Source organism: Macrotis lagotis, chromosome X (genome assembly GCF_037893015.1).
Source record: "Macrotis lagotis isolate mMagLag1 chromosome X, bilby.v1.9.chrom.fasta, whole genome shotgun sequence".
NCBI lineage: Eukaryota > Metazoa > Chordata > Mammalia > Peramelemorphia > Peramelidae > Macrotis > Macrotis lagotis.
The window spans coordinates 691,053,008-691,072,113 of NC_133666.1; the positions used below are offsets into that span (position 1 = coordinate 691,053,008).

The following is a 19,106-nucleotide window of genomic DNA, read 5'->3' on the forward strand; positions in this document are numbered from 1 at the left end:
TTTCACGCCTGAGTTTCCCAAGTGCAGTGAACCAATACTCAGGGTGAGCATTCAAGGTAACTGCAGATTAAGCACAAGATGGCCTATTTCTTTGGAAAGGACGGGGAAATGGCTCGGCTGGCTGAACCTGTGGCACTTCTCACATCAGACCCAGGGGAAGATACCAGGAAGAGACCTTTCACGGGATTAAACTCTACTGAGTTTTGAACTGATGAATGTGGTTTTTGACTGTCATATGACCCAGGAGATGGAGATCCTCTTTACCTCTGGGAAGTGTAGACATCAGCAAGGGAAGCCTCGGCCCAGGTTGCGTGCTCTATCAAAAGCGCCCCTAAACAAAAAGCAGGTTTTTGCTGGGAAAGTCAAGGAAAGCCAATAGCATTCTATGACAATCCATAATATCCATTCCATGGGCTTGTGGGATGGATAGTTGGAGGATTTAGAAATCCTCTACATCCATACAGATGAGGAATCAGACTGAGTGAGGTCCCAAAGGTCATAGAATTGGAGGAGTCCATAGGGGCTTCTAGTTTGAAGCAGGAAACCAGCTCATTGAGGTAGGGTGACAGTGTTATAAGAGAAGGGGTGGGATTTGAACCCAGATCTTTGCCTCCAAGGGATACCATGCTGCTTCTGCCTCAAAATCCTACCCTCTCCAACTGAAATGCGAATGTGGAAGAAATGAGGGAACTACCTATATAGATCCGGGCCAGTGTGTAGGCCAGGTCCCTGGCTGCCATTTCCATGGAGGTGCTGTCCTGCCCTAGGAGCCTCTGCACATGCCAGGCCAGCCTCTTAAGGGCATCTTGTAGCCGTTGGACGGAGGGAGCCAACTCCAGATTGTCAGAAGCAGAGCCTAACTTCTCCTGGGAAGGGAAAGACAGGCAGAGCTCAAATCTTGTTAATGGGTTCCTTCAGAATCTGCCTTGGGCAGCTAGCGCACAGGGCTATGGGGGAGTCCTGCTCTGCGTGGCCTCTGGGCATCTCATCAATCTGGCCCAACCCTAACCCTCACATGAAGCCAAATGCCTCCATGCCTCCATCATATCTGATCTGCACAATAACCCTGGGGAGAGAAGTGATGTCATCCCCATTTTATATGTGAAGACCCCATGAAGGGAAACTCCCAATGGTAGAGTTGAGATCCTGAGACCCTAGGTCTCTTATTCCCAATCCAGAGCTTTACCATCTCCAGCTGTGCCAGAATGACCCCTCTCCAGCTCTGGAGACTTCAGCTTAGAGGCAGACCCCACAATTCTTTTGTGAATACATCAGTTGAATAGAAGCAGGCACAGGCTTCCTTGGGGGAGTAGAGCTCCCATTGGAATCTAATGACCATTTTCCCAGAGAATGCTAGCCCCTCCCATCTCCTGTCTGGTGAGACAGGAGGAGGGGGCAGCAGGACGCTATTAAGTTCCCATTAGCACCTCACCTGGACAGTTGCTAAGAAGGCCTCCATCACCTGCCCTTTGCTCTTGGCCAGGACACGTAGGCTGTCTAAGGCAAGGATGTTGGTGGTTCCCTCCCAGATGGGCAGCACCTGCAGAGAGGGGAGATCCATACTTCCCCATTGCTGGAGTCTTAGGCCCTACGTCACTGTGGCTTCCTGTCGGAGTTTTAATACCTTCCCTCCTCAAATTAGACACCTGTACTGCCTCCTGAGTCAAAGGCCAAATTGTTGGGGTCCCATTTTGGATTTTGAGGGCAGCTCAAGGACCAGATCATAGAATTTACAGTACTAAATCAAGTTGAAGATTGGGGAGTTGGGACTCAGAAGAGACCCTGGTTATTTGACCAGCCCTTTGGTATGGCCTGCCAGTTGGTATCCTTAGTCTTGGGGCCCTTACCTGCGTATCCCGAAGAATGACTGCCAAGCCTGTGTCCTCCATGTAGCCCTGCCCGCCGAAGCATTCCAGGCCTTCAGAGACAACAGCCACTGCCTGTGAAAAACGTCTCACATTTCTCCATCTGACACTGCTCTCTGGACCCTATAGGTTTCTGGGAGCCAGCAAGATGCTTCTGGGGTATCTTGGCACCTGGGGTCACTGCTTTGTCTGCAGGCATGGGGGTGGGGGTTGGGAGCTCGGGACCAGAGACTCTGGAACTATTAGAGCTGGAAGAGACCCTAGAGGTTGTGTATAATCCTCCAAAGGCTGCCAATCCTTTCCTTCAAATGATGCTATAAGGTCCCAGGATCCTAAATTAAGAGCTGGGAAGGCAGCAGAGGAAAAATCCTTCATTTTACAGTTGGACAGACCTGGAAAATTAAGTGACTTGTCTAAGGTCTCATGGCTAGTAAAGTGTTTAAGGTGGGATCTGAACTTTGAAAATGAGGTGCATCTTCTTGGCTCCTGGTCCAGTACTCTCCATGATACCACATTACAGCTCTCCCTTCCTCATCACAATCCTCCCCATCACAACTTCAATATGTCACTGATCAGCATAAGAAATTAAATGGGGGAGGCTAGGTGATGCAGTGGATAGAGCACCGGCCCTGGAGTCAAGAGGACCTGAGTTCAAATCCGGCCTCAGACACTTAATAATGACCTAGCTGTGTGGCCTTGGGCAAGTCACTTAACCCCATTTGCCTTGCAAAAACCTCTAAAAAAAAAGAAATTAAATGGAAGTTTGGGGGCAAGTTTTGGCAGAAGCTGCAGATGATAATGCCAAGGCTGACACAATTTTCTGATAATGCAGAAAAAGTTTAGAAACTCAGATATGTATAAAATAGATAGTATTTTAAATATCTATGTACAAGTTTTTACAATAAGGTACTATAAACAACCCGTAAAAGAAAAAAAAATTCAGACTTCTGGTCCAAAGGGAGGACTGAAAACTTTTAGATAAATTTTCCGCATTGTGGGGATGCCATGCCCCTAAATCCAAGATGTGGAAGGAATAACTTTATTCCTAGTTTACAGATCCAGGAAGCTGAGACCCAGAAAGTAACTACCCTGAGATCATGGGCTCACAGATTGAAAGTTGGAAAGGGCCTCCTTTTTGAGGAGGGCTCCCACTCAGATCCCCTTAGAGACCCAGGAAGAAGCAAAGTAACGTGAGTAATGAAATAGTCCACAGAGCTGGAACCAAACTGAAGACTTGTGATTCCAAATTTGACTTTCTTATCTTATGGAGGAAGAATAAGATTCAGAGGGGGAAGGTGCCTTAGCCAAGGCTGTGGAGTGAGTTAGCAGCAAACTTCATCGGAAGCCTAGGACTCCTAGTTCCCAGTAGCCCTTACAGTGCCCTCTGGACTGGATTGGTCCCCACATTCTCCCAACCTTGAATGTGTCCAGCAGCCTGAAGAAGCGGGGTCTGGCAGGCAGATGCCCATTGACCTTTGAATCTATTCACTAGGGCCTTAGAAAGAGCTGCATCCAATTCCAAAGAGACCTTGTTCCTAAGTTCTGGGGTCCCGAGGGTCCTGGAGCCCCGGGTTCTAATTCTTGTTCACTGAGTCTAGCCAAGAGACGTTTGATGACCCTTCCCCCTGCCAAGCTGCTTCTGAGAGCCTCCAATACAGAGACTGAATGACTTCACCACATTGGGCGGCTCCCACAGGCCGGGTTGGAAGGAACTCAGAAGACATCTGCCCCAAACTTGGGAAAGAGAGCAAAATCTGGAAGGCTGGGGGTGGGGTGCCTCCCTGCTGCCCTCTGAGGGCCGAGGGTTCAGAAGGAGGAGGTAGCAGTGTGGAGGCCCGGGGAGCCAGGGCTGAAGATGGGTTTGGGGGGATGGCAGCTTAAAGTGGAGTCTGGCAAGAAGTTGGCGGTAATGCACAGGAACAGGCCTTAGAGGAGCTGGGATGTTGGTGCATCATGTAACAACACACAGAGGATGATGCGTGCGTGTGCGTATCATAGGTGAGTACTTCTTAACGTGTGTGCAAGCTGCGTATCATGTGTGTAGTAAGTATGCCCAGCGGGGCACATACACATACATGTATAAAGACATGCACCTACACAGATAGATTCCTAGAGGAAGACACAGAGGTCTAGATACATCTCCAGAGAGATGAAGCTCTAGATGAGATGACGATGTCTGGATCGAGAGGAAGCTGCACCTGCAGCAACACGAACACGGAGACGAACAGGTGTGAACTGAGCTCTAGAAAGGTGCCGACGTGGCCACATGGACGGGCACGCGTGTGTGAGTCTGAGGCCAGGTGGGCGGGGAGGCAGAGGGGCCGCACCTGGCCGAGGTGGGGGAGCTGGGCGGGGCGAGGGCCCCCTCCTCTTGTAGGGGCGCTGCCCCTCGGAAGGCGCGGCAGAAACGACGCCCCCCGGCCGAGCCGCCTTGGCCAAGTCCCCCGCCTTCTGTCCGCCTCGGTTTCCCCAACTGCACAAAAGCTTTGAGACTAGCATCTCCGTCCCAGGGCGCCCCCCATGTAGGGATAGGTCCGGCCCCAGGGAGCGGAGCGGGAGACTGAGGCCAGAGGGCTTTAGCCATAGCCGCGCGCTGAAAGCCGGACTAGAACCCAGGACTTGCCCCAGGGCGTCACTCTGCTCTGGGCCGGCCGAGAGGAGCCCACGGCCCGGATCTCACCTGCTTCCCCGTGTACAGCTTGGTCACCGAGGTCAACAGCCGCAGGAGCTGGGAGTCCCGCGGGGTGGCCAGCTTGGTCTCCTCCAGGCCCAGCAACCTGCCCATCTCCATCATCAAGAGGAAGCTGCCTCGAGTCTGCACCTGCCGGGCCAGAGAGAAGGCGGTGGGTCCGGGCCCACCCGCCACAGGATGCTGGTGTCTGGCTTACCCTCCCCTCTCTGCCAGCCCTCCTTGGCTCACCATCTTCCTCCTTCTCTTCTGACAGAAGAAGAAACTGAGCCTGGCAAGCCCGTGACTTTTCCCAGATTGTATGTCTAGTTGGGGGTTACCCCAGACCCTGCCTCACTAGCTGGGTGACCCTGGGCCTGTCACTTCGCCTCGGGTGACAGTCTACGGCTTGGATGGAGGGTGGGAGAGAAGGTCTGTGAAGGCTCCCCTTCCTTGCCTGTAGCCTCAACCACAATGCAAGTCCAAGGTCATCAACTCTTCCTCTTTGAGGGGGGGGTGCCCTCTCTGCCAGAATATGGGGGGTTGGAGGTGGTCTGCTTCTAGGCTGAGGCATATATGGGATTAGGGGCTGTTCTCACCTCCATCTGGGCCAGTATCTGGGTGTGGAGTGGGTGGTCTTTGATGAACTTTCCAAAGGCAAACCTATGGGTGGCATACTCTCGGGCCAAGGCGACCACCCTGGGGAGGAGGATATAGTCAAGTTCCTGTGTCTCCCTTCCCCCCTCCTTCCCCCACTATCTCCCCTCACCCACTCTGGGACACAAGGAATCATTAAAAACCCTCTTAGTTCACTAAGGTACAGTCTCCAGCACACTCGGACGAGCTCCTGGTGGTCAGACAAGGAGGAGAAGGGGCTTCTTGAGTGGGGTCAGTTTCTCAAAATGGGGCCAGACATAGGCAGAACCAAGTTTTCAAATTCCACCCACAGTGCAGCCCCAGGCAAAGCCTTTGACCTCTCTGAGTGTGTTTTCTCATCTGTAAAAGGGGGGACAATTGCATCTGCTTTGGACTCTCTTTGTTGAGTGGAAAGAACCTTAAATTCACAGGTGTAGGGTGCTTGGTCAGATCTTCCCCAAGCTGCAGGGTTCCCCTGGACTTCTAGGCTGTGCCCGACCTGTGGCAGAGCATTCTGAGCCCATATCGGTCTGATCAGCCACAGTCAGATGTACTGAAATCTATAGGGATGTCATTTTGGTTTTCTTCAATAATGAAGGACAAAAACCAACCAGCTTGCCCAGAGGGAGAGGAAAGGACAGGGCTGGTGCTGCTAATAAGTCTGTGTAAGCCAAGGACTGGGGCCCAGTCTCAGCTCTGGTTACCTGGGTGACCTTAGGCTAATCACTTCCTGTCTCCATGCCTCAGTTTCCCCATCTCTTAAACAGAAGTAATTCTATCAGCTATCAGAGGCAGCTAGGTGGCTCAGTAGATTAGGGTTCTGGTTTTAGAGTTGAAGACCTGAATCCTAATCTGCCTCACTAGCTGCATGACCCTGAACAAGTCACTTCTCTCCATTTGCCTTAATCCACTGGAGAAAGAAATGGCAAAACCATTCCATTATCTTTGCCAAGAAAACCTCCTAGAAGTCACAAAAAGTTGGACAGGACCAAAGAACAATAAAAACAATGAGAATTCACAGGATTTTGGGGAGGAGTGTGCTTTGTAACCACAAAGAATCAAGATGCGTGTTATATGATCAGCCATGGTGAGGCTCGGCAGCCTGAGGGCTTGGGGTCCTCCAGAGCCCCAGGAGCCTCTTTCACTGCCAGACTCACCAACCTTTCTCCCTTCACCGAGTCCTCCCCTACTCCTTTGACCACTCCAAGGACTCAGCTAGAGAGGCAGGATTGCCCAGAGGACAGGCTGGGTAGTTTTAGGAAAGTCATAGGACAGTGTGTGGAGGAAGGAATCAAGATGGGAAGGGCCTAGAAGCCTCTCCCGTGAGGTACAGTTGAAGGAACGGGGCATGTACAGCAGAAACAAAGATTCAGAGAGCCCAGAGGAGTTGTCTTCAAGGGTTTGAAAGGCTATCTTGTAAACCTGCAGGTTACACAGGTATGAATTAGGATCTGCTGGCCTAGGAGGGCAGAACTAGGACTAGGAGTCCTTGGACCCCCAGCTTGGGTCCTATGATCTTAAATTGGGGATGGACCAATTTTGGCTTCATGGTCCCAGAGCAGACCAGGCTGTCCTGACAAGTGGTGAACCCATCCCAGCAGGCTCTGTCTGCAAGCAGAGGACCGGTGACTTCTTTGGTTGGGGCAGGGAGTGGGAGGGGGGCGGAAAGTTGACTATATGTGTGATTACTGTATAAATTTGTCTCCCGGTTCTGCTCACTTCACTCTGCATTAGTTCATACAAAGTTTCCCTGGTTTTTCCTGAAACTATCCTGCTTGTCATTTCTTATAGCACAATGGTATTCCATCACACCCGTATACCACAACTTATTCAGTCATTCCTCAAAGGATGGGCATCCTTGTATCATCTTCCAGTTCTTTGCCACCACTAAAAGAGCTTCTCTAAATATTTATTTTGTGTGTTTTCTTTGATTCCCTTGAAGGGCTAGGGGATGATGTCAAAGGGACTCCAGTTCAGATCCCTCTTAGACTATGAAATTCGGAGATCCTTTGGTCCCTCATCCTGCTGTGCCCTGACCTGTATCATCAAGTCTCATCATTCTGCATTGGGTGATCCTAAAGGGGTCCCTATCCCCATTCACCTCCTCATGTAGCCCACGGAACATATGGCATTGTATATCCGGGTGATATTCAGCATGCCGGTGATGGTGGCCATTCCCTGGCCCTCCTGGGAGACCTGGAAACAAGGCAGTTGTCATAAGCAAAAGGTCCTTGGACTCCCTGCCAGGGATCAGGCATAAATACAACCCTGGTACCACTGGGTCACAAGGAGGGAAGGAACCCTGGTCTCAAAGAGATAATCATATGGAAAATGCCTTACACCCTTAAAACATTGTTTAAATGTTAGCTAAAACACTAATTCGTATGATTATGCTATGTAAATGTTAACTATAACAATTCTTTTAATACTACATAAAGGTTTAATTCTTATGATCATGCTAAATAAATGCTAGCTGTAATAACTTCTTATGCTCAAGCCATATAGAAACCAACTATAATAATAGTAATAATAATAATGATAATGACCAGGCTGTATAAAAAGTTAACTAGAACGATTCTTATTATGATCATGCTATATAGAAGCTAGCTATAATATCTCATGATCACTTTCTATAAAGAGTTCCCATCTAGTTTCAGACCCTTCCTAGCCATATGACCCTAGGCAAGTCATTTCATCTCAGTCTGTCTCAGTGTCCTCAACTGCACTTCTCTCTAAGGGTTGCTGTGAGCAGCAAGTAAATCATAATTGTAGAGTGCTTGGTACAATGCCATAGAGTAGGTACTTTTTTGTATATTTTGATAAAGAATAGCCATAATTCTTATTATGATCTTGTTAACTGTAACAATTCTTATTATAATCGCTCTAGAAAGGCTATCTATAATAATAATAAATATTATGATCCTGTTAAATCAAAGCCAAGAATACAATAATTCTTGTGAGCATTGGATACAAAGGCTAACCATAACAATAACTCATAACTATAGCAATAACTTAGGATCACGCTGCTGAATCATTCTTATGATCACTTTCGATAAAGGATCGCTATAATTCTTATTACGATTTTACTGTACAAAAGTTCACTAATAATAATTCTTACCATGATCACTCCATATCAAGGCCATCTATAATAATAAATATTATGATCCTGCTAAGTCAAAGCCGAGTATACAATAATTCTTATGAGCATTGGATACAAAGGCTAATGATACTAATCACTTCTTGTGATCATGCTATATCAAGGCTAGCTATAATGATAACTATTAAAACATATAAATGCTAATAGTTATTAGCATATAATAACGATCCATCTATAATAAACAATTATCATATGATATATACTTATTATATAATAAACATCACATAATAATATATAATTATACACTATGATAAATATTATATAATAATATATAATTGTTATATGATGACATAATATGTAATATAATATATAATTATTATAATTGTTATGATGATGTAATAAAGCACTGTATCGACGTTAGCCATGCTAATAATTTTCACTACCATTATAGCACTACATAAACGTTACCAATAATAATTACTATCATCATCCTCCTCATCCTCCTCGGCTACCATCTCTATAGTGTCTACTCTATGGCATTGTACTAAGCAGTTTACAATTATGATTTACTTGATGCTCACAACACCCGTTAGAGAGAAATGCATTTATTACATCCATATTACAGTTGAGGACACTGAGGCAGAGCAAGATGAAATGACTTGCCTAGGGTCACGCAGCTAGGAAGGGTCTGAAACCAGATTGGAACTGAGATTTCCCTAACTCCACCAGATCCATCTTCCTGTGCGTTCTTGTTGTTCATTGGAGCCAACAGACCGGGCTCACACCCCAGCTCAGCCATTAACTACCTGTGTGACCTTGGGCCGGTCACTTCACCTCTGTCTGCTTCACTTTCCTACAACAGGAGGGTTTTTTCCCTTTTCAGTTCTAAATCTGGGATTCCACGAGTGGCCTGGAATTGAGACAGAAGGGAATGTTCTGCCGGTAGGCCAGAGCCAAGTAGCAAGAAGAGCTATCTGAGTCCAGGGAGGGGCTGCAGGGTCCCAGCCCAGCAGAGTGTCCACCTTGCCTCCTCACCAGATGTGCCTGGGCCCCATCCAATAGTATTTCAGCGGTGGCCAGTTGGCGAGTGCCCAGCTTCTCCTTCAGACGGTGTATCTCGAGGTTGTTGAGCTGTTCCTGCTCATCTTGCATCTTCAGGAAGAAGAGGGACAGTCCTGGGCTCCCCTGTGGGGGAGACAGAATCTCCACATTGGAAGGGACCCTAGTGGCACGCTAGAAATCTCTACTCCAGCATCCCTGACCAGCAGTTGCCTAACCTTTGCTTGCAGACCTCCAATGACAGGCAACTCACCACTTCTTCAGGCCACCTACCCAACTTAGGGGTGTCTCTGAATGTCTGAGTTTGTCCTGCCTCGGGTCTAAACTGTCCTCTTGGCCCTTTCCTCACCTCCCCTTGGCCCTGCCTTTCACCCATCACTGGAAGCCCTTGAACCCTGAGCCTTGACCAACAAAGAATGGCAGCTTCCTCATAATATAGACTGGGAAACCCCCAAGTCCAAGTCATAAAGTTGTGCATATTGTGTGTGATTCAGAGTTCCAGAGGGAGTTAGAGACATTTTTTCTTTTTTTTTTTTTTAGTTTTTGAAAGACAATGGGGTTAAGTGACTTGCCCAAGGTCACACAGCTAAGTAATTAAGTAATTAATCTGAGTCAGGTCTTCCTGGCTCCAGGGCCAGTACTCTATCCATTGCACCACCTAGCTACCCCTAGTCTAACATTTTTTTAAAACTGTCACAGAGAAGTTTGGATGGTTTGTCCTAGGAGCTGAAGCTGGGGCTTTCTGGACCCTTCCCCATTGTACCTTGTATCTGTGGGAGAGGGCTGACTTAGAACTGAGGAGAGAGAGAGGACACCCACCTGGAGCCCTCCCCCAGAGTGCAGAGGATCCCCAAGAGGGCCCGGCTCTCTTATCCCTATCCAGTACACACACACACACACACACACACACACACACACACACACACACTGACCTTAGTGATCAATCCCTGATGGTCAACTATGCGGGCAAGGGTCAACGCCATGTCAGCATCTGTCGATGTTGTGAACCATTTAAATCCAAAGAGTCTGTGTGTGCCATCTTTCTGCTGGAGGGCCAGTGTCTCAGTACCATGGGCTGAGGAGAGAGACAGATGTTGGGCTGCCCCAGCCGAGCTGAGCCCTTGGAGCTCCACCCCGGGCCTCTGGCCCCACTCACCCACATCAGAGCCTCCCTTGCGTTCAGTCATCCACTGGCCAGAGGTCCAGAAGTGCTTTGGATCTCGGGAAGTCAGATGCCTGAAAGCTTCCCCTGGTGGCCCTGAGCTGTTCGTCACCTTATTGAAGAAGACAAAAGAGGGAAGACAAAGAGGGAAGGAATGGAGCTGTCATCAGAAAGCACTCCCACATTTCACCTTGGAACACCAAGAAATCCTCTGAGGTCAGGGGTCAGGTCATAAGGAAGTAAAGGGAGGTTGAAGCCTCAGCCTGAGATCAGGGGTGGGGATGGAGAAGGGACTGGGAGGACTCCAGCTCAAAGTTCTTTGATTCTCACCTCCAGGACTCTGGCAGCACCATCTGTCATGGCCAGGGGGCAAAGGAACATTCCAGAAGAAGGGGAGAACAGGAACAGCTTGGCAAACTGGTACATGCGACTGAGGAACATGGAGAGAAGTCAGAGTCAATACAAAACAGGATGCGGGAGGCCACTGGCAGGCAGCCCAGCTCTCGCTGTCCTGGGCCTGCTTGGCTTCTTGGACTCCCTCCTTTCTTTTCTTTGGAAAGGCAGGGTAAGACGCCTACTTAACAAAGGTTTTGTCACTGGACTTGCTCGACTTGAGTGAATCAGCAGATAGGCGAATGGATGGATGGATGGATGGATGAATCTATTAATGGATGAATAAATGGGGGGATGGGTAGATAGAAAAGTAGATGAATGAATAGATGGATAAATGGAGGAATAAATGGAGAGATGGAAAAGATGGATAAAAGGATAGGTGGGCGAATAAATGGATAGATGAACGAATGAATGACAGCTGGATAGATAAATGGATGGATGGATGGATGAATCTACCAACGGACGGATAAATGAGTAGATAGGTAGACAGATGAGTAGATGAGTGAATAGGTGGATAAATGACTGGATGAATAAATGGATGGATGCATCGATGATAAAAGGATGGATGTGAGGATGAATAGATAAATGGTTGGAAGGATGAATGATGGATGGATGATGGATGGATAAATGGATAGATCAGTGGATAAATGGATGGATGAATGGATGAAAAAATGAAAGGATGGATGAATCTTCTCAATGGATGGATGAATGGGTAGACAGATAGATGGAAAGACGGCTATATGGCTGAATCTATTGATCACAGTAGAAATGGCATATTTTAAGGAAATGAGAGGTAGAAGAAGTGGCCCCAGAGACCCCCATTTCATTCCCCTCATTGGGGAACTACTCTCTCTCCTGTTTGCAGCTCAGAAGACTGTTTTTCTCTTCCATCTGGAGGGAAGTGAGCTTGCCCTGGTTAAGGATCCCAAGTGGTCTCCCAGGCTCTCCCTCCTGCCTTAAACCTGTAGACCAACTTCCTTAGAAGCATGTCTCCCGACGAAGACCTTTCTTTCCCCAAATGTGATAGATAAAAAAGTTCAAGAGACATTAATTAATCATTTGATTAAAAATACAAGCATGTTATTAATAAAAGGACAGTCATTTGGCCATCTCTCTTAGATCAGAGCCCCCAAATGGAATCTAATCAATACTTATATGCCCTTGGAAGAGTGGATTTTCTTGAGGGTGGAAATCAATTCTGATTGGTTAACAATTAATGAGAGAATAGATCTCATAATGAGAGGTGGGCCTATTCTAATAAGGTCTCCAGTACATGACTGATCACTCAAATTTGGCCAAAAAGAAAAATGCAATTATCCATATCACCCATCTGACAAAAGACAGAATCCACATTTCCCCAAACCTGTCAACACCATGGGTTGGAATCCATCCATTCATCCAACTGTACCTTTTGAATAGGCCTGAGTTTTCCCTCTCGCTATTAGCCTGGCACTTCCAAGGCTTTCTGAGTCACCTATGGGGCTGATTTCTGAATGAGGAAGTAGAAACTCACAACATTAGGCTCCCTTGGAAATGATTTTGTACTTGAGGCATTTCCTTACCCATACACAACTTGGGTCTTTCCTTCTCCGCCCCCAATTAGATCAGCTCCTTGAGGACAAGGATCTTTGGATCTTTGGATCTTTGACTCTAGCATTGTACCTGGCCATTATTAGAAAGGAAGGCAACAAATGCCAATAGTGCCTTGCCTCAATGGCTTACATATCATAATTTTTTGCAGGCTGTCTCTCCCATTAGATTGAGAGCCCTTTGAGGTAGGGACCGTTTTTTTTTGTTGGTTGGTTTTTTGGTATCCCCAGCTCTTCATCCAGAGTCTAATACATAAATATTTAATAATGTTTAATCCTTCATTCTCTAAGAAGACCACCACATCAGGGAGCTGATGCCATGACAAGTAAGAGAATTGGATTTGAGTGAGGGGTGGGGGACTGTGCTAAGTCACACGCCCTAGATGTAAATATTTATTGATTGACTGACTGAAGTGGGAAGGAATCTTAGAGACCATCTAGTTTAGTCCTCTTATTTTACAGAGGAGGAAACTGAGGCCTAGGGAAGGAAGGGAAGGGACTTGCTTGAGGTCACCCAGGAAACAGAATTTGGAGCAGCCCCTCTAACAAGCCAGTCTTGCTTTTGGGAAGTAGACTGCATTACACCAAGATCGAAGTTTTATGTCCCTGCCTGTCTAATAACTTAGGAGGGAACCCTTGGGAATGGAATACAGATAGGCTGGATTATGGGCCATTAGCTTGGGCTAATTATTTCTTTATGGCTCAGCACATGGGCATGGCTGACGGCCACATTTACGGGGACAGAGCATGGCGGCTTCCACGGCAGCTGGGGCCTCTCCAGAGGCAGAAGGAAAGGGGGGTTGAGATGCTCGTTTCTTGGCTAGAAACCCCCTTCCATGCCTTATTGCTTTTGGGAATAGCTGGGCAGGCATTCCAAATTTGTTTAGACTAGTGTCTTCCCTGATGTAGGGGAATCCCAGTGTGGGGATGCCTTCCAGCAACACAGAGAGTTGTTTGTCTGCTCCAATACAATCCTAGAGCTCAAACTTCTAGACATCTCAGAAACCATCTTGTTCTGCCACTTCACTTTGCAGATGGGGAAACTGAGACCCAGAGAAGTCAAGTGTGTTGGTCAAGGTTGCTCAGGCAGTCATCATCAGAGGTGACTTGTGAACTGAGATCTCAGACTCCAGAGCTCACGTCATGTCCCTGCCTCCTTCCTTCGGACAATAATGGGACTTGGCCAAGTTCACCCAGCTAGAGTATGTCAAAGGCAGAAATGGAACTTGGGTTTCCCTGACTTCAAGTTCACTCCTCCATTACTTGGCCACTCATGCCCAACCCCTGTAAATATCATTACCTATCTTCAAAATGGGAGATCTCTTCCTCCTTGGGTGATCATGACTCTAAAGACCGGGCCTCAACTTTTTTTTTTTTTTTGGCAGGGCAATGGGGCTTAAGTGATTTGCCCAAGGTCACACAGCTGGGTAATTATTAAATGTCTGAGGCTAGATTATGGGCCTCAGCTTCTCATTTGAAAAGTTGGGAGTAAACGAGTAAACTAGATGCCCTCCAAGGCCCCTTCTGACCCTTGCTCAATGATGCCATGCCCTAGAAAGGGGGAGCTTCTTGGATGGCCTAAGGACAGCTCAAGGGTAGAATCAGTTTCAGGTGTCCCAGCTCCAAAACCAGCACTCCTGCCTTTGACCCTAAGCCCCCTGAAAGGATCCTTGACTAACCATCGAGGTTCTTACCTCCATCTGGAGTATTTCCTTTCATAGGCCATGGCAACTAACCCCTCCTCAGCAGAAATCCTCTTTAGCGCCTTCCAAGCAGAGCAGGTGAGGATACGGTCCACGCGCTGACCCCACCCATCAAACTGCTGCAGTTTAGGGGGGTTTGCTTCACATTCTTGCCCCAGGGAGAGGATCTCATCTGCTACTCGGGCCCCAAACCTCTGCAGGTCCTCATTCACCTCCTCAAAAACCTGCAAAGAAGACACTCTCAAATTTGGTGTCAGACCTCCCTTCCCGATTCCATCCCTTTCTCAGGAGTGAAGAAATGGGGAAACAGGGAACACAAGAGAAGGCAGTGGGTCCTGTTAGATAGAGGGGGTTTGGAATCAGGAGGGCCTGACTTCAACGTCCATTTTAGACAACTACTCTTGGGGGCCTTTCTGAACTAATTTCCTCATCTATAAAAGAAAGATTAATAATGCTACCTACCTTTAATGAGTCATCATAAAACTTGAGTGAAAACTCAAAAAAAAACAAAAAAATCCCTTTCCAAACCTTAAAAGCTATGTAAATGTCAGTTATTTTGACATGCCCTTGGAGTGACTGTCACCCAAGTCTGAAATGCTTTTCTTCCTCACTTCTATCTCTTAGAATTTCTTGCTTCTATTAAGCCCCAACTCCCACCAAAAAAACAAAACAAAAACAAATTTGTCCTAACACCCCCTGTTGCAGGCCCTCTTGTCCCTAGCGATTATACATGACTTATTTGCTTTCAGAAACACTGTCTATAATATGTGTTTCATGTCCATTTAGATGAAATGTTTTGCTTTTGATTTCCACAATGTTGAAGGACATTGGCTACTGAGGCTTTGATGTCATTTCCCACTAAATATATACTTCTTCCATAATCCTGCCCCAGTGAAAGATCATGAGTATCGCTCACAATTTTAGGGTTTTTTTTTTTTGCAAGGCAATGGCGTGAAGTGGCTTGCCCAAGGCCACACAGCTAGGGAATTATGAAGTGTCTGAGGCCGGATTTGTATCGTTCACAATTTTAAAGGACGTATTCTGCTGAAGACATTGGAAAGCATTGGTAAGCAGAAAGATCTGTAATTATTCTCACAAAACAGCCTTTCAAAAACCAGTCCCTTACGATAGGACCATTTTGGGGAGGATATTTTTCTTAAAACGTTGTTCAGATTCTTTTCTTTTGCGTAAGCAAGCTGTTACTCTTTTTCTTAAAATGTACACAGAAAGTAAAGTTACCACGGAATCAGATCTGCAACTTCTGAAGTATTATCTTCTCCTAGAATTTTTTCAAGTTTAGGAGTCTTCTTTGTGGGGAAGAGGCAAGGCAGTGAGGTTAAGTGGCTCGCCCAAGGTCGCACAGCTAGACAATTATTAAGTGTCTGAGGCCACATTTGAACTCAGGTCCTCCCCACTCCATGGCCTGTGCTCTATCCCCTGCACCACCTAGCCGCCCCCCCAAACCATACATATTTAAAAGTTATGATTCCCTGACCTAGTCTAATCCCTATATTATTAGCATCATCATTATGATGCTCTTTTACAGATGAGGAAACTGAGATCCAAAGAGGGCAAAGGACCCCAAAAAGTAGCAAAACAAGAATTCAGACAGCAAAGCCAGTAACCTTTCTCCATGACGTTGATTCTCTGATTCAATCTTTTCCTTTTGCCTGTTGAAAAAGATTGAGAGCTATATAATTGGAATTTTAATTATTTTATTGCCAACCTTATCAGTCAGCTGGTCTTAGGATCTGGGAAGACCTGAGTGAAAGTCTTGCCCCTGATATACCCTGGCTGTGGGATCCAGAGCAGATTGACTGGTTTCTCACATCCCTGAGCATTTCTCTGAGGTTATTGAGAAGGAGTCAACTGGCCCTGGGAGAGGGAATTTCCTTGCTGGAAGCTTCTCTGGAAGCTGAATCCAGGCCCTATCCACTGTTCTCCCAACCCTGATAAATTCCACCCAGCTCTAGTGTGGAGGGGGGGCTATTTCCCGCTGGGCTTAGGATCGGAAGACCCGACCCTGCCAAGCTCGGCCAGGCCACTCCCTTCCATTGCTTCCTCCACATTCATTGTCACTAGCCCAAATGTCTCTGGTGCCTGCCTCTCCCCCAGACTGTTGGGCAGCCAGGGCTGGGCAGCTGGGCTCCAAGCTCTCCAGGCTCCCACCCTGGGCTTCAGTGCTAGATTCATCTTCCTAATGGATGGCTCTGCTCAGAACTTTGTCGGATCTGGGTCAAACCCTGTGCCTCTTCATCATGCTGCCCCTCCCCACCACCTGCTCCCAAGGGATCTTTCTGGGCCAGTTTCATCCTCTTCTCCCTCCCTTTTCTCCCTTTCTCCACCTCAGCCTAGGAATGTGAATGGATCACTATCTGGCCTCAAACTGGGCTGGTCTTGCATCCCTCTTTTGTTTCTATCTGGACCTCTCTTCCCTCTTGTCCTCCTGCCAACTCCAACCAGTCATGCTTTCTGAGCTTTCAAGGCCTAGTCCGGGGGGGCCAGTGGTCGGTCGTCTAGGAAGGCTTCCACCATGCCCCCACTCCACAGTGGCTGTTGTCCCTAGTGGTGTCTCTTAGTACATCAAGGACCTGGGGGATGTCATGAGAGGCAGTTAGAGCCTTGGGCCTGGATTCAAGAAGATCCGAGTTCAAATTCTGCTTCAGGCACTACCTGAATGACCCTGGACAAGACACTTAATCTCTGCCTCCGTTTCCCCAACCATAATATAATAACAATAATGATAATGATAATAAAGTAAATCATCATCATGAATAGGCATTTAATGCTTCTTTTCCTCCCTTCTTTCTGCCTTTCCCTCCTTTCTTCCTTCCCCTTCTTTCCTTTTCTTTTTTCCTTCTTTCCTCCCTTTCCTCCCCTCCTCCTCCCTCCCTCCCTTCCTTCCTTCCTTCCATCTTTCCTCCCTCCCTTCCTCCCTCCCTCCCTTCCTTCCTTATCACACTAAAGCAAGCCTCCGAAGCACACGTTGCCATTTGCAGTAGCATCTGTGCTACCTCCCATGGACTCTAGAGTCTATCCTTGATGGGGGGGGGGGTAGAGCGCCCCTGTATTGTTTCTTTATCCTGCCTTAGTAACTCAGAAACCAGCTTCCACTGTCCAGAGATGAAGGCTGAAAGGCCCCAGCAGGGCAAATAATGGACCATATGGTCTCCCAAAAGAATCTCACCTAAGAAATGCAGCGGGCCAGGGGAGCCAGATTGAGGGGAAGATGACAAGAAGAGGAGAAAGTTGGGCAAGTGTTAGGGAGACAGAGGCCTGGCCCTGCCTTTGTCCTCTGGGAATGAACCTGATGCTCTGCTTATCTCCTAGCTCATTTTTCTTCCCTTCTTGCCTGGCAGTATTATGGGATGGACCTGAAGATGTGAGAAGCATGATAAGCAAGGAAAGTGAGGCTGAAAGGAGGCTGAGTCCCTCTAGGGACAGGGAGCAGCCCATTAACCCATTCCTGGAAGGAATAGAAAGGGACTGAGGTCGGTGGGGAGCAGTGTCTGGTAGCCATAACCCTTTGGTTTTTCTTACTGATTAATAAAAAGGAAAAGGAAAGGTGACTAAAGAAGCATTAATATCTCCTTTTAAACAGCCAGAGCGGCCTCTACCCCAACCACAGAGAAGCCCAAGGCCATTGGCGGCACCATAAAACTGAAAATACCCCACTGTGGCTCCCCAAATTAGTTTCCATTACTTCAACTAGCAGATAAAATTTGGAATGAGACTTGGCTTCACATTTTGGATTTACCCCTTATTACCTGTATAATATTGGGTAAGTCAGAGAATCTTGCCTCAGTTGCCTCCTCTTGAAAATAAGGCAGCTATCCTAGAAATCTAGAGTTCTTTCCAACTCTCTCTGGGATCCTATGTGGCTGGGATGAATGTGATTTGGTAGGAAGATGAGGGGTGATGTTGTACTCCTCCAGAGTCTGCGTCTGGAGAGGAGATGCTGCTGAGCCGGGGGGGGGGGGGGGCTGCATGTGTCCCCTCCTTTCTGCTTCCTCAGTCACCCAGGTGCTCATTTCTGTCTCTTCTGGCCCTCCCCTGGCCCAGCCATCAGATTCACTGCCAGAGTCATCTTCCCTTTGCATTCATGGGTGGGATTGGTCATACATAGCATGCGCTGCCTCAATGCCTTCAGTGACAAATGACAATGTGAAAACAGGATGGAATCTTACTGGGCTAGGATGAAGAATCCAATCTGTTGCCAAGTTTTGTCTCCTCTACCTTCACACCAGCTCTTCCATTCTTCCCTGACTCACACTGTCACCCCGCTGGTGCAGACTCTCATCTCCTCCTGTCAAGGCTATTGCAAAAGTTGCTATTGGCTCTCTCTGCTTCAAGTCTCTCCTCAAGCTGTTTCTAAAGGGCAGGTCTGAGACAAGTCCTTGCAAGAATTTCAAGCTATCTGGTTCTGTCAAATATAAAAGATGGACCTATGATTTTATCAGTATGAGGAACTCCCTCTATTAATGCAGGTCAGCATCTTCTTTGCAACTTAGAGAGAGAGGATGAGTGATTTGCCCAGGGTCATACAGCCTGTTAAATAAAACGAAAACTGTTTGAAAGAGTCAGTGAATCCCCAGATTCAGACAAAAAGAGCCTCAGTGTTCAGAGCAGAGCATCCTCCTCCAGAGCGGTCCCTGACAAGGGCAATCAACCAGGATTGCCAATTACTGCCCCTGTCATTCCCAGCCCAGTTCATTAAGTCCAGGCTTTCCCTAACGGCTGCCATGCCCACACCTGCCAAGCTCTCTCTGCCTGTCAGAAAGATGAACAAAAGAAGCTGGCAATGAGAGCTTGGCCCTCCTCTGAGTGGGCATGAGGGAAGGGACCCCCCCGCCAAGTCTCGTGGCTATCAACCCAACCATCACTCTTGGTGAACCCATGTTTCAGAACAGGCTGGGCTGCCAGCAGCTTTTGGA

The 19,106-nt window shown here is 47.5% G+C and overlaps 1 protein-coding gene across 1 annotated transcript in view; it reads right to left on the reverse strand.

Moving 5' to 3' along the window:
• The window catches only part of LOC141501899 (acyl-CoA dehydrogenase family member 11-like), a 31,852-nt gene that overhangs the window by 3,802 nt on the left and 8,944 nt on the right, over window positions 1-19,106 (reverse strand). The window contains exons 2-13 of the mRNA XM_074206319.1: window positions 14,164-14,396; window positions 10,818-10,917; window positions 10,482-10,599; window positions 10,258-10,400; window positions 9,302-9,451; window positions 7,271-7,365; window positions 5,133-5,232; window positions 4,546-4,686; window positions 1,848-1,940; window positions 1,433-1,540; window positions 695-866; window positions 265-331 (exon numbers count right to left, since the gene is read on the reverse strand). Of these exons, the coding sequence (XP_074062420.1) occupies window positions 265-331; window positions 695-866; window positions 1,433-1,540; window positions 1,848-1,940; window positions 4,546-4,686; window positions 5,133-5,232; window positions 7,271-7,365; window positions 9,302-9,451; window positions 10,258-10,400; window positions 10,482-10,599; window positions 10,818-10,917; window positions 14,164-14,396 (1,520 nt within the window). The remainder of the gene's footprint in view (window positions 1-264; window positions 332-694; window positions 867-1,432; window positions 1,541-1,847; window positions 1,941-4,545; window positions 4,687-5,132; window positions 5,233-7,270; window positions 7,366-9,301; window positions 9,452-10,257; window positions 10,401-10,481; window positions 10,600-10,817; window positions 10,918-14,163; window positions 14,397-19,106) is intronic.